Source organism: Meleagris gallopavo, chromosome 10 (assembly GCF_905368555.1).
Source record: "Meleagris gallopavo chromosome 10, MGAL_WU_HG_1.1, whole genome shotgun sequence".
Lineage (NCBI taxonomy): Eukaryota > Metazoa > Chordata > Aves > Galliformes > Phasianidae > Meleagris > Meleagris gallopavo.
The window spans coordinates 11,592,287-11,606,152 of NC_139413.1; the positions used below are offsets into that span (position 1 = coordinate 11,592,287).

Below are 13,866 nucleotides of genomic sequence, written 5' to 3' on the forward strand. Positions count from 1 at the left end.
TTTGTCTCCATATGCATGAGACATCATTCTGACAAATTAAAACATGAAGCTATTTAAATGTTTTTTGAGTCAAAACTTTGAGAGTGGTAGAGAGAAACTGCTTACCACAGGCGGAAACGGGTTGCTGTTGGGAATGATCACTACCTGCAGACAGAATGGAGAAAGCTGTTTGTTTACTTATCACAGGCTTTCTTTAAATATGTTAGAAAAACAAAAAATGTTGAATTCTCTAAATTTACAAGCATAGATAATAATACTACGGATGATCACCTTTAAAAAGTAGTACTGTTTTTAACAAAAATTCTTAATGTGCACTACCAATGAAAGAAGAATGTATACAAGGTATACACAAGAGCATAAGGAAACTTGCTTCCATTCAGACAGTGACTCAGCTGTAAAGGCTGTAATGTACTACATCCACTGGCTTATACACATATATATGACGTTTCTACTGCCCACCAAGAGATGGAAGACCAATTCAGTCTATATTCAGTGTTTCACTATAGGAAGTATTAATATTGGCTTCATTTTTTTTAATAACTTTGAATGCAATAGTAGTGTCTTCTGCTTAGGTATTCATGTTTTCTGATCAGAAGCTTTTCTTTTTTTAACTGAAAACAGTATCATTCAGTGGTGTAGAAAGGAAGAGCTGATGCTATCACAAGTAAGGAATTCCAACATAAAGCAGGCAGAATTTTTTGAAATGTAAATTATCCAAAAATATCAGTACAATTTGAAACAAAGAGGAAATTTAAATGGAAAAAATCAACTGTGAAGACAAATGGTCACAGTATATGTTTACTAGTCATAGCTCTGAGCTTTCTGGGGAATGGACTGAGAGGAATAGTCTGTGTAAATATTAAGAGTCAAATACATGAATTCTTATTGATTTCATTTCCTCAGACTTATCTTAAAAATCATTACACAATCTGTAATCTTAAAAACCTTATTTCTTAAACTAAAAAATCTCCATAAAAAATTGTCAAATTTTAACGTTTTAGATACAGCTAAGTCAACTGTCAACAAAAGCCACTGCTGCACAGAGAAGCACTATATGGCAATGAGGAATCAAACAGATTCCAATTATACAAATAAAAAATTTTTAATAGTACCACTAAAATAAAAGGATTCGTGCCAAGTTACACCTGTATGAATTCTTTCTCCTTTGAATTAAAAAGAAAAGGCACACTTACCTTCTTACCGGAATCTGAACTACTTGCAGGAACAGACTGTAAAGAATACACAAAGACATATTTTGCTTAGGTAAGTTTTTGACAAATTACATACAGCATTATCTTGCACAAGAATGTTACAGATAATTACAGTATTTCCCTAGATTCCTAAACAAAATAACATTTTGAAGGAAAATAAGAATGTACAGGTAACTGACAAATGAACAACAGAAATAAGATACTTTTTTTATTTCTTTTTCAAACACTAAAAAGTTTGTTTGTAATAAAAGTAACTGCTGGTAGAAAAAAAATGAATCACTTTTACCTTCATCAAAAAAAAAAAAGCAAGAAAAATCAATAAAACAGCCACTGAAAAAATAATCTACTGTTGAAACACAAGCTGGTATAAATAGGAAACGCCATAAGAATACAAATGTTTCAAATGGAGCATTACATAATGTGCAAATTCTTCTTTTATCAAACCACAAACACAATTGCATAGGCAAGAGTCACAAAACAAAGGTAAATATCTTCTAGCAGGTGTGATATCACAGTGTGCTCTGAATGTGTAAATTGTTTGTTGAAGTCATTTCCAGATATAAAAATACATAACTATTTGAAGATCCTTCTTCCCTTCCATATATTTTATTATTATTCAGTAGAAGTTGACTGCAGCTGCTTAGTATGCTGAAAATGAAAGCATGCTGGAGAGTACATAGTTACCTGGCCGTAGGTAAGACTGCCATATGAGGATGCACTCTGAAAACAAAATATAAGTCAGTTCTTTATTTCCACAATCATTGGTTAACTACATCCTGAAGCCATTGCTTTTCTCCTTAGAGTATTTACACTTCAAGTGAACTTAATTTTAAATACTTAACAAATCAAGGGCAACACAAAATTATTCTGAAATTGCTTGACGATTACAGCAGTAAAATTTTTCAAGCATTCTAATAGTCACAAAACTAATGTTACTCAATCACAAATGAAGTTTACACTTGCATATTACACAAATATAATAATTTAATAAGTATAATAATAATTTAATATTCCAGAGTTAGAATAACAAATCTTATACCTAAAGTTAAGCACATGATTGTGTGGTTTCCTTAGCTAAGGTTTCATTTCAAAACAGGCAGTATAAAACGTATCGTATTTCTGACAGACTCTTTACATCCTTTCATTATTTTTAAAATGGAAAGTAAGTTAGATTTAAAAATGCTTTTTTCCCCTAAACAGAGAAGGAAAGAAATGATATAGATTACATTCATATCCCAATATAGAGTTGTTGGATTTAAACACAAAGATTGTTTAAGAAAAATTATAGGACTTACTATGCAATATCTGAACTAACAGATCACACGCATTAAGAACTAAGAAGGAATTCTGAAATTTTGGTAGACTAAAAAGATTTCATTGAGACAGTGAATGAGTAATACTTTTAATTCTTGTTATGAGTTTCAGAATAGTACCTGATGTCACCAACATTTTCTTTAATATGTTTAGGAAAAATAATCTACCTCTGCATAAGTAAATGTACTGCAATCTGCAATGAGGAGGTGAGTTAATAAGCATAATAAGCATAGTAATAAGTAATTAGTAAATAAATAAACAAAAAAATATAAGTAAAAATAAGTAAACTTATAAGCAGCTTACATCTTTACACGCATTCTGGCTATATGCATTGGCAGCACCTCCCTAGGAAGAAAACAGACCAAGTAGTTATTTCTCTGCCATATTTAGCTTACAGCAAAAGAGATGCTTCAGACAATCTCAGTTTTAACTGATCCTTGCATGGAATTTGTAAAGAACAGATGATAAGGAGAATACTGTTAATGTGTGAACACCCACACATCATAGGTAAGAGCAATGCACACTATCACTTTACATATTAGGGAACATATAGTGGAATTCAAGAAATATTTTAAAACTCACACTATCAGGAAATTACTTTAATAGAAATAAGTGGTAAGGATTTAAAAAAATGCTTGCAATTCAAACATTGACCGCGTAATATATACCTACAGGAAGATGGGAAAATTAGGAATCTGAAACTAAATATAAGGAAAAGTTAACTCTTTCCTTATTCAGAGACAATGAAATATAAAAATAACAAAGTCCAGCATAAATAGTAATAGTTCCCCTTATAAAGCAAGTCTCCTATTATTAATAAACACAACTCTCACAAAACTGTAATTCTGATTTTCTTTTGTACAACTCCAATACACTCCAAAATTTACTTTGTTTTACAAGAAGAAATGACATGAACATTTCACACTTTTGGAAACACTGTCCTTATTGGTGCTGAGCAGTCTCAACTACTGTACTATGAGCGCTGAGCATTACAACTACAATAGCCATAATATGATAAACAAGAATATAACTGTCATTGACATAAAGAGTTAATTTCAGTATTTCATTTACCTTCCAAGTTTTCTCCTCTTTTTTTTTTTTTTTTAATATATTGAGAGAACTTTTGAACAAAGTCACTTTGAAAAATTGAAAAATAAAGATCTTATTTTGTAAATGCTGAAAGGAAATCAAAATTTCCATTATTTGGCATAAAAATATTTTAGCCTGTATGACCAGTCATCATCTTGATACAAATGCTTCTGAGAAGTGTTTGAGCTAGTCAGCAACATGTTACAGCACTCTGCCATCTTTGATTGATTTCTGAAAGAATTAATAAATTCACAAGTGCCCATGCCACAGGTGAGATGAAATGGCCTTAGTTATTGTAGATATCTGTATGACGAATTTAGAATGTGTAGACCAATTTCAACCAGTTTTGTCTTAGGTAGAAGGGGAAAACAGAGAACTTGTCTGATGAGCATTACTTTAGTTCAAAACAATAACCCTTCAGTGCAAGAAGTAACCCTTCCAGCCCTCTTTTTCCACTAAAACCATACATTTCTATAAAGCTTCGTAATATCCCAGTTTCTCAACTACTTCATACCACTGAATAAACCATAACACTTATCTTCTTCTAGCTTTCTCCATTATTTTCCTTTTGAAACAGAAATTTCTAGAGATTACTTACATAAATAACATAATTTAAGTTTCTATAAATATAGTTACATCAGCTACAATACAGTAAATATGAGAACAGTTCTTACTGGGACACATCCACTCTTGCTTATTGTGTAGACTGTTCCACTCTGAAGAAAAAAAAAAAAAACACCAAACATAAGTTATTCCTATGTTTAAAAAAAAAAAAAAAAAGGCAGAAAAGTTTGGTCAGAAAAAAAAAGAAAAAACAACAGAAAAACTCCTGTTGTTTATGGCACAAAAAGCCAAGCAGCTGACAACGTGCACAAACAACTTGTCCTGTGGGACAAGGAAATACAGAAGTTACCTGTTCAATCACAACTGTCTGGAACACTTATTTTACTATGAAACATTAGCCATCTTCTGGATTTCATATAACACTGTCATTGGTCAGGCAGCCTTTCAAAGTCCATGAGTCGTTATACTAAATGACTCATATTTTAGAATAAAAATAACAACTTCAGGCAATTATATGACAAGATGGAAAAGATAGCCTTTAGAAAAGAGAACGTATTACAAATGAAAGAAATGCAATGAAGAAAAGTCTAAAGTTAGCATATAAATCAAAGTCATCTCTCCGAGTCTGGTAACTCCTCTTACAAGTAATGGAAATGGACAAATTTACCAGATAATTCACTAATAAATATAATTACCGGTAAGTAGTTAGAAATATATCCTTGGGAAGCTCAGTTCAAGAAATTTAGAGACATGTCAGAAAGCATTTGACAATACAAACAGGCATGTAGTGGTAGTACAGATTATTAACTAAAAACACAATCATTCTCATCTGATTGAAAAAGTTCAAGTCAACAGCAAGAATACAGATGTACTTATTTCAGAAGTTTTAAAAGGCTAACCAGGCAATGAAATCCCTGAACATTCAACTGCAAATATAAACCTGTGAAACAAGTGATGTAGACATTATACTGGCATTTTAATATACGCACAAATATCTCACAAAATTTTGAGAAATTTTGCAAATTGTAGAGAAGACTGTGAAAGTACAGTCGCTCCTTTTATTTTGATTACCAAAACATGAAATTAGCAAAATGCCCAACAAATTAATTAATAATGAGTACATTTTCATTATACCAGATGTCTCTAAAATTTGGATGTACAAAGTTTGTATTTGGATGAACATGCATAAACACAGGTAGGAATCCTATAGAAATATCGAAGAAACTTCTCCTTCTCCAGTGGATCAGGTTAATGCTCAGTAAATTTGATTAATGCTTGAAATCAGAGGTGGTGAAACAGCTAATAGGTCAAAATGCTGTCAGCAAACTATTGAGTTTGACAGCGCAGCCTAGTCCAGATACTGCACATTTTACTAGAAGAACAACTTTGGCCTTCTGTTAACTAGAGACATTGTATCACCTTAGTAGTGTTTATTTGTTCAAGGTTACTGAAGGAGAATGTACAAACCTTTGAAATTGGGATCTTTACCTGACCACTAGAATAGCTGCTCTGAGAGGAACCGGAAGGTTGAACCTGTAAAGAAATCAAAGTGTTACTTTCATTCAAGGAAATTGATTTTCATATAAAGTACTTTCATGAAAGAAAGATCTACTTTGTGAGAAAAAGGAGAAAACATGAAGTAGTTTTACTGTGACTTCATTCCTTCAATACTATTATAATTATTTCAGAGATCTTTAATATCCATCATTGAGAAGCAGGTCTCAACTGGAAAGATCATTAAATAGTGTCAAATTATGCAACATTCAAAGGAAAACCTTTTAGTGATATGACTACGTAATCATTAGGCACTATGAAAATGCAGGGCATGTTTTCTGTGAGGAGGGAAAGAAGTGAAAGAGGTTTTTTCACTGAGCTGAATGACAATATTCTGGGAAAAAAATTAATAGGCTGTATATATCTATATGATGATTTGAAGAGTATGATGCTTTAGAACCATTAAAATAAACAATATTAAAAAGATGCATAAACAAAGAAGTAGTACAACTATCAAGATAGACAGGGCAAAAATAAATTGAACCACAAAGGGATAAAGATGCGTTGAGAAGTAGCTTTTGTTTAGGTTTATATATATGTATGTATATACGTACATATATATATGTATACACATATGTATATACTCACATCCACACACCTTACTGTTTTTTTTCTTTTAAAACAATTAGCAATAAATTGATATCTTTACAAAAATAATACCTACCACAACACATCCACCTTGTCTGGTGTATGTCCCTCCACGCTGTAAGAAATTACAGATTCAAGTTACTGTTTGATGATTCTTTTACTAACACCGAGTTATTTCTAAAAGGGAACTAAACTGAATTCACATTTGTGGCCTGAGTAAAAAAGTCAGTTCTTGATTGCTTATAATACCTTACCTGTTGTAATAATCTCATTTGATATTTAACATTATCTCACTAAAATACTTTCAAAATTAAGTACAAAAATGTAAAGTTCTCTCTAGGAAAATAACGTGGATACTATGATAAAACCTTCATGCTGCAACTATGAAATAACTGGATCAGGAAGACAGGAATCCTAAAACTGAGTTAACTGAAACTGTGAAATTGTAAATAATTTGTTCTTACCTTGCTGCATTCAATTTCTATCATAACCTGGGAAAAAAAAAAAAAAAAAAAAAAAGGAAAAAAGAGGAAACAGTTACAAATTATTTCAAACTAAGGAAAAAAAAGATTATTATATGAAGTAAGAAAAACATTTGGTGAGGCGAAAGACAGTAGAGTAAGTGTTTAATCAGAGTTAAATCACAAGATGACATAAATCAGGGCTGCTCCAATCATTACAACATTACAGATTTGAAAATATTTTGTTTACTTAAGCTGCTTATCTTGTTCAAGATGCTTAATATAAACAATTTCCGGTCCATAATAAATAAATGAGCAAATAAATTTGTAAGAATATTTACTTATGGCTATAGTTCCAGGAACAGAGGCAGCAGGAATGTACACACCAAAAGAAAAGCAGAGTCCTTTTTATCACCACCTTTCCTTTTTTTCTATGCTGTGTATTATTTTGATAACTAGATTATTTGCTTCCATGCTTCTATGGGAGATAGAACTATTCACTTTAATTTTTTTGTCAATTTAGTAAGAGAATTAGGCAGTTAAAAGCATTGAAAATATCTGATGATTATGGTCATCTTAATGAATACATGATACCAAATGTACACCTTACATCAAGTCAGAGACATTTTAACTGACTGTAGAAATTTCTAGTATGTCAATGAACTCAAAACTTACCTTCCTTTTATTTTTTTCTGTCCCATTAACTGACTTAGAATGCGTGGATGTGAGAGTTTTGCTTTCAATTCCAACCCAATATTTCTCTAGATCTTGAACAACAGTTGCACTGCAAAGAAAATAAAACAATTTATCTTTTAACAAAAAACCTTCAGAATAAAATAGCAATAAACGCTTTTTTTTCCTCCCTCAGTCAAGATAATCTATATCAATTTTGAGAGCCATGGAGAAGTTTGAAAAGAACAGAATCATTTTCCAGAGCATTTATGACAAACTGTGAAACAAAAATGATTGTGACAAAAAGGATGTCAGAATCCACATAGAAATAAATTTTAAAGGCAAAGAAAAAGAAATATTATTTACATGAACTGAAGATCTCTAACATCATTTGGAGCAATCCATGTTGTCGTAATTTTCTGCTTCAGATCAGAATTTGTATGACTTACTGCTGAATTCTACAATTAAAAAGAAATTATATAAGAGAAAAGTGATTTTTATCTATACTTGGGTAACTGTCTTTACTACATTAGGTAATGCTGATGTCCTTCTAATGATTGTCAGGTAATTGTTATGTTAAGTTTTCATGAGTCTTTCTCAAGAAAAATCTACATTTTTAAATGTATTTTATCTGTTGATAAATATCTTCTGCCATTAAAACTTCTGTCAAGAGTGAACACGTACCGTGATGTTATGACATGCCAAGCCTTTTGTGTTTGGATCTGTAATTTTAAAAGTACCAACAGGAACATCTCCTCCTATTTCTCGAGCTTGTAGATTAAATTCTTTAAACCCAACATCTTTGAGGGCTTCTAGGGTCACTGTGATAACAGACATTTTGAGAAATTTAAGTTTCATATGTTATCAAAACCACTTTAATGTTTAACATTTAATTTCCCCCCTTCCAGAACATGACAATGTACAGAAGTTAACTTCTTTTTAAAAGTTACAATCTTTTATAGTCCTTAAAAGAAAATTAAGACTTATTACAGTTCTCGTTGATTGTCAAGACTGACAACAAAGGCAAAGAAAGAAGTTCCAAGAAGCATTTGAGTGTAAATAAGTCTATTAGAAAGTAATGGGAAAATAATGGGAAAATTACTGACAATTTTAAAAAGTAATTCTGCTCTACTAAATGACTAGACCTTTCTTATTAATTGGATTTGCTCCCCTGCATACCAGAATACTGAATGATGGTCCTGATGACCAGAATGTTATTTATTTTCTGCCTAATTAGACCCACAAAAAGTCAAAATTGAGAAAGGAAATTGCATTTTTTCTACCTCTTTTTTAAAACAAAACAAACAAACAAACAAAAACAACATTTGCCTAGTTTGAATTGCAGAACCTTCTTTTTTCGATATATTACAACTGGAAAAAATAAAAGCTAGACAATTTGTCTCTCCTAGTTTAAAATGAAAAATCAGTAATTATACACAATTTTACTGCTGAAGGAACTGAAATGGAAAACACAGAAACTGCAGAAAAGAGCAGTTCCACATTATGAATATCCAAACTGAAACTAAGTTTTAAGAAGCAATATCAGAATTGCTATGATGTATTATAAATGTGCTCAGGTAATGCCAGTATTAGGCACTTTCACAAATAAAGTCAGAGCGATCCTTTTTGCGATGTAGATGCGTGGTACTCCTTAAAAATTATGTCAGTAGATAAGAATAGATAAACTGGGAATGACAGTCAAGGCAGAGATCAATCATATCTTAACAATTTAACATTTCAAAACACCTGCATAATTAGCCTTTTAATTTGCCATCAATTTCAGTCCTAACACACTGCATGGGTGGGATGGCATCCAACACTTTAAAGGAAGCACAGACGCAACTGTAAGTTTTGCCATACGGCCTGCCATAGGTGCAATAGGAGCAATACACTCATTGGAAGGGCAGCCTACTGAAAATAAGTATGGGATGCTTACAACTTGATGCAATAGAATCATATGATGGCCTGGGTTGAAAAGGACCTTAAGGATCATCTAGTTTCAACTCTCCTGCTGTGGGCAGGGTTCCCAACTATTAGAACAGGTTGCCCAGAGCCACAGCCAGGCTGGCCTTGAATGGCTCCAGGGATGGGGCATCCACAATCTCTCTGGGCAACCTGTTCCAGTGCATCACCACCCTGTGAGTAAAAACCTTAATTATGTGCTGCTAAAGTGTTTTTAGCCTTTTTTGTCTAACAACACATCAAGACTAGTAGCATTTGGGATTTAATATCTTAGTCACAATAAATCTTGTATAACCTCACAGAACAGTCTGCATACATTTAAAATACATCCACCATTCTGTTGGCAATAGTGTTTTAAAAACAGCTCTCAGTAATCAAACAGCAGTCCTACTCTTAAAGGAATTATTCAAATGTGGTTTTCCAAGAATGAGAGTTTTAATATGACTCCAGCCCTCCATTCCTCTCCCTAGCTATCATTTGCCATGGAATCCTATCTGTGCTACAGAGATCAGGCAAAATAGAAACCCAACAGAGCAACTGGTATGAACAATGCTTACTTTGAGCTACAGAGATCCAACAATGAAAATGTGATACATTATAACTCACTTCTGCTTCTGTATTTGTTATACCAAATGACTAAAGAAGCACTCTCACGTCACTAAAGCATGACAGTACCATGAGATGGCAGCATAGTGTGGAGAAATAAGGCTGTCCAGAGACTAACTCAGATTAGGAAGATAAAAAACCAAAATAGCCCCACCTCCTGCAACTTGATAAAATCTGGGATGTGACTCTTACAAGCATGACTCAAAGCATTTCACTCTTGAGTTGTCACAGACAGTATCCTGAGTTTTTATTTTCTTGTAGGTTCACAGCATGAGTGTCACCCCTAGGATCTCTTTGCATTGCACACAGCTGATACAACAGCAAATACCCAAACAGGATGTTAGAGAGCAACTATTTATTAGTCCAGTTTGACCAGCTGTCTTATAGGATTTTAATTCTGTCACAAAACTTACAGCATGAAGTTAAAATATAGTTATCAGAGAGGGAAAAGAAAAAAATAAATTGAGAATATAGTTTTAATTATATAGATATAAATGTGAAAACACATATAAATATGAAACATTAAAAAAAGAAACATCTCAAATACAGATGAATAAGATTGAAATAAAAAAAAAATAATCAGATACATCAAGAAAGAAATGGGGTAATCCTGGTTAAGATTGGTAGTTCTAGAAGACACAAAGACTTTAGGTCATTCAGATTATTTTACCTTGGATTTCATTTCCTGGTTCAAAGCTATCAAAAGATACAGCAATAATATATGGTGGTGGAGATGTCTGTGGTTCATAGTTTGGTAACAGAGAATCACAATCAATTGAAGTATTTGCATGTGGAAAACCAAAGATTCTGGGCAGAAATATCCCACAGAACAAAAAAACTAAGCAGAAGCGTCTCCTCATCTGTGGAAAAGAAGAAAAGATTATAGCAGCTGCTTTTTAGTAGTTGCTAACAAATACCTGCCCTTCTCCAAAGTAGGAAGCAGAAGAAACGTAGATAGTTTGGCTTCTGTTGCATTCATATACTTGGAAGAAAATGAATTAAAATAAAGTACGTATATACATTGACAAAACAGTGCAATAAATGAATGAGTGCTTTCATCTTAAAACACTGAATTATTAACTGAATCTTAAATTCTCTGGTCACATGACAGCAATCCATAACGGCATTATGGCTTAAGAGTCAAAAAGGGTTTACACAAACTTCCACATTGTTGAGCTGGCAGATTTAGCCCAGATCTTTATACAAGAATTAAGATCTAAGTCTTGCTCTCTCAAATTGTTTTTTGTAGCAACAACCATGATTAACAAGCTCTATTTTGATTGCTTTGCCTACTCCCACTTCAAACAACAGCCAAGAAATCTACAGTTAAATGCCATAGAGAACTCTCAGTTTTCCAAAACAATTGTTTCCTCAAGGGTTTAACATAAATGCTTCCAAAGAACTGTAAGGTCTTCAAACACAATGTATGAGATGTATCCAAGTCGTAACATCTACCCGTGCATCTTAACTTGTGCATGAACACATAAGATCATTCGGTTTTGTACGAGCTAACTAAAACAAAGAACAGAATAACCAGGAAGAGTGTGTGTGGAAATCACCAAAACAAATATTTATTTTTGCGTTTATCTCTGAAGTGAACTTAATTTTTAAAAAGCCTGTGAATCAACAGACTGAAGCTTTAAAAGATTTCCTACAAGAAGATGATAAAGGTTTGCATGGTGTCACAATCAGCAAATGCAGCAATCAGGAAAGTTATATATGCTGGTTATCATGTCTTTAGAGCAGATGGAGCATATCCCTCTCTAAGTTCTCAAGAAAATATCATTTAAATAGGACCCTTGTAAGCATTTTGTCTTGCTATCACAGTCTGCTGGGTGCGGCTGTCCAATTTCTTGTGACTATTTTAACATAATCCACCTCTAATTAAATTTTAAATACAGTACGAAGGTGCTATTATATTAATAGATGTGGTAAACAGTGATTTAATATGAACTAGAGTATGTGTTGTTGAAATCTTTCTCTGACTCATGGTTAAGATGGAAAAAATCAATTTTTAATTAGATGTTCTACTTCAAAGCAGAGAGTTCTTAGCTGGGATTGGAAAAATCCAGAGCTGTACTCTTCATGAAAGAAAATTTCTCTGAAACCTCTTCTTTCTCCTTTTTCTGGTAAGAATACAGCCAGAAACAAAAGCAGCTGAAAAATGGCTGAGTTGTCTTTTCTTTGTATTAGCTGTCTGTGTAAAGAATTAGAGGGCTACCCTAAAAGTCTCATGATGTCATCTTTTGGAACTGAGAATAAGATGAGAAAGAGATGTTAGCATTTTACAAAATTCTAAGACCAGACTTGAATTCCAGTACCTATTCAATGAAGTTATGGTATCTTCCAACATAAATTTACATATTTTAAAGAGAAAAATGCTAAAAAAAATAAAGTGGATGGTAATTATTTATTAAATAAAGTATGGAATTCTTGGAAAAAAATATTTTCAAGATTCTAGCTAATTTAATGAGAAAAAATAACTGATTCTTTCAGGTATACCTGGTCGATTCCATCTGAATATTCTTATCTGATTGCCTTCATAACATGGAAAAATTCTAATTCTTTTTTAAAATCACAGATATACAATTTTACCTTCCCGTAAGCCTGTACGACTCTCATCTCTGCAGCATTTGAGAGATGCTACATTAAGAATCCTCTTCTTCATTTAGTCTAATATGACTTCAGGTCAACAATTAAATCTCTGAGTGGTATTTAGTTTGCTACTGCATTCAAAATCTAATGGACCTGGGAAGAGACACTTTGGTGGTTTTTGCCTTGGGCAAACTTCTGCACTGAAACAAAAGTTGTTTTAAAAGCCTTTAAACATAGAGGATTTCATTAATAAGATAAATACTTTTTGTGTAATTTGAAAAAAAAAACCAACAGTCCTGACATATCTATACTGCCAACAGTTCAAGATTTGGTCCCATATGTCCTTTCCAACTGATTCTTTATGAGTATTTTTCTCCTCTCTTTTCTCCTCCTGAACATTCCTGGTAAGTCGTAGCCTTTAGCCGCTGAGAATAAATCTGACCAGTTGGTGTGCCCTGTCTACCACATCCCCAGCAACACACCTTATCAATCAAGCGCTGATGTGTGGGCATCCTCCGGTCCCTCAGAGGTCAGCGTGGATGAGATGCAGCTCAGGAGCACGGGTGCTCAGCAAGATGAGAGAGAGGAGGTGACTGGCTTGGCCAATCCCTGGCAAGGCGGGGAGCCAATGTAGCCAATCGTGCCTCTGTCTGGAAATTAGGACACTGCAGGTGGGACTCTCCTGCCCAGATGGGGCAATGACAACACACCTCATGCATGAATCATGCCCCCTCTGACCTTTAACTATTAGGCATTAGGGACAGGTAAGGCTTCTGAAGACTGGCAACCTCAACTAATATGTTGATTAAAATCTGCAAAATTGTGCTATACAAAAGCCTTACTAATATTTCATGAGCAGTTTGAGTAAAATATTCTATGCTAGTCGTTTTGTTTGACCTCAGAGCATCTTGCTGCTAGCTTTTCACATTCTTACTCCTTTCTTTTCATTGCAAAAGACGTGGAAAAATTCAATTCATTGTAGCAATGCCAAGTGTTTTTCCATAGCAAATAGTAAATGAGGCTGTTTTATCGTGTCTCTTGAAAAAAGGATCTGAAGCTATTGTGTCTGACATGTACTGAAAACTAAACAGACTTCGTAAGTATTTTCATAATCTCTCAGCTGAAGATTAGAAAAAGTCCAGAATCAGAACAATGCATAACAGACACTTTCATTCAACCAGGGAATACCATGAAATCCATGAATCTAAAGCTGTACGCATGAAAATTCTTCAATTTCTTCATGTTTGTGC

The 13,866-nt window shown here is 33.2% G+C and overlaps 1 protein-coding gene across 1 annotated transcript in view; it reads right to left on the reverse strand.

The window, feature by feature from the left end:
• Positions 1-11,027, reverse strand: part of LOC104912366 (uncharacterized) — a 54,555-nt gene extending 43,528 nt beyond the window's left edge. Inside the window, exons 1-12 of the mRNA XM_085231822.1 lie at positions 10,692-11,027; positions 8,138-8,274; positions 7,820-7,911; positions 7,457-7,565; positions 6,785-6,811; positions 6,397-6,435; positions 5,667-5,711; positions 4,289-4,330; positions 2,829-2,870; positions 1,896-1,931; positions 1,194-1,229; positions 106-144 (exon numbers count right to left, since the gene is read on the reverse strand). Coding sequence (XP_085087948.1) covers positions 106-144; positions 1,194-1,229; positions 1,896-1,931; positions 2,829-2,870; positions 4,289-4,330; positions 5,667-5,711; positions 6,397-6,435; positions 6,785-6,811; positions 7,457-7,565; positions 7,820-7,911; positions 8,138-8,274; positions 10,692-10,881 — 834 coding nt within the window. The 5' untranslated portion in view covers positions 10,882-11,027. The remainder of the gene's footprint in view (positions 1-105; positions 145-1,193; positions 1,230-1,895; positions 1,932-2,828; positions 2,871-4,288; positions 4,331-5,666; positions 5,712-6,396; positions 6,436-6,784; positions 6,812-7,456; positions 7,566-7,819; positions 7,912-8,137; positions 8,275-10,691) is intronic.
• Between the last annotated feature and the right edge of the window lie 2,839 nt (positions 11,028-13,866).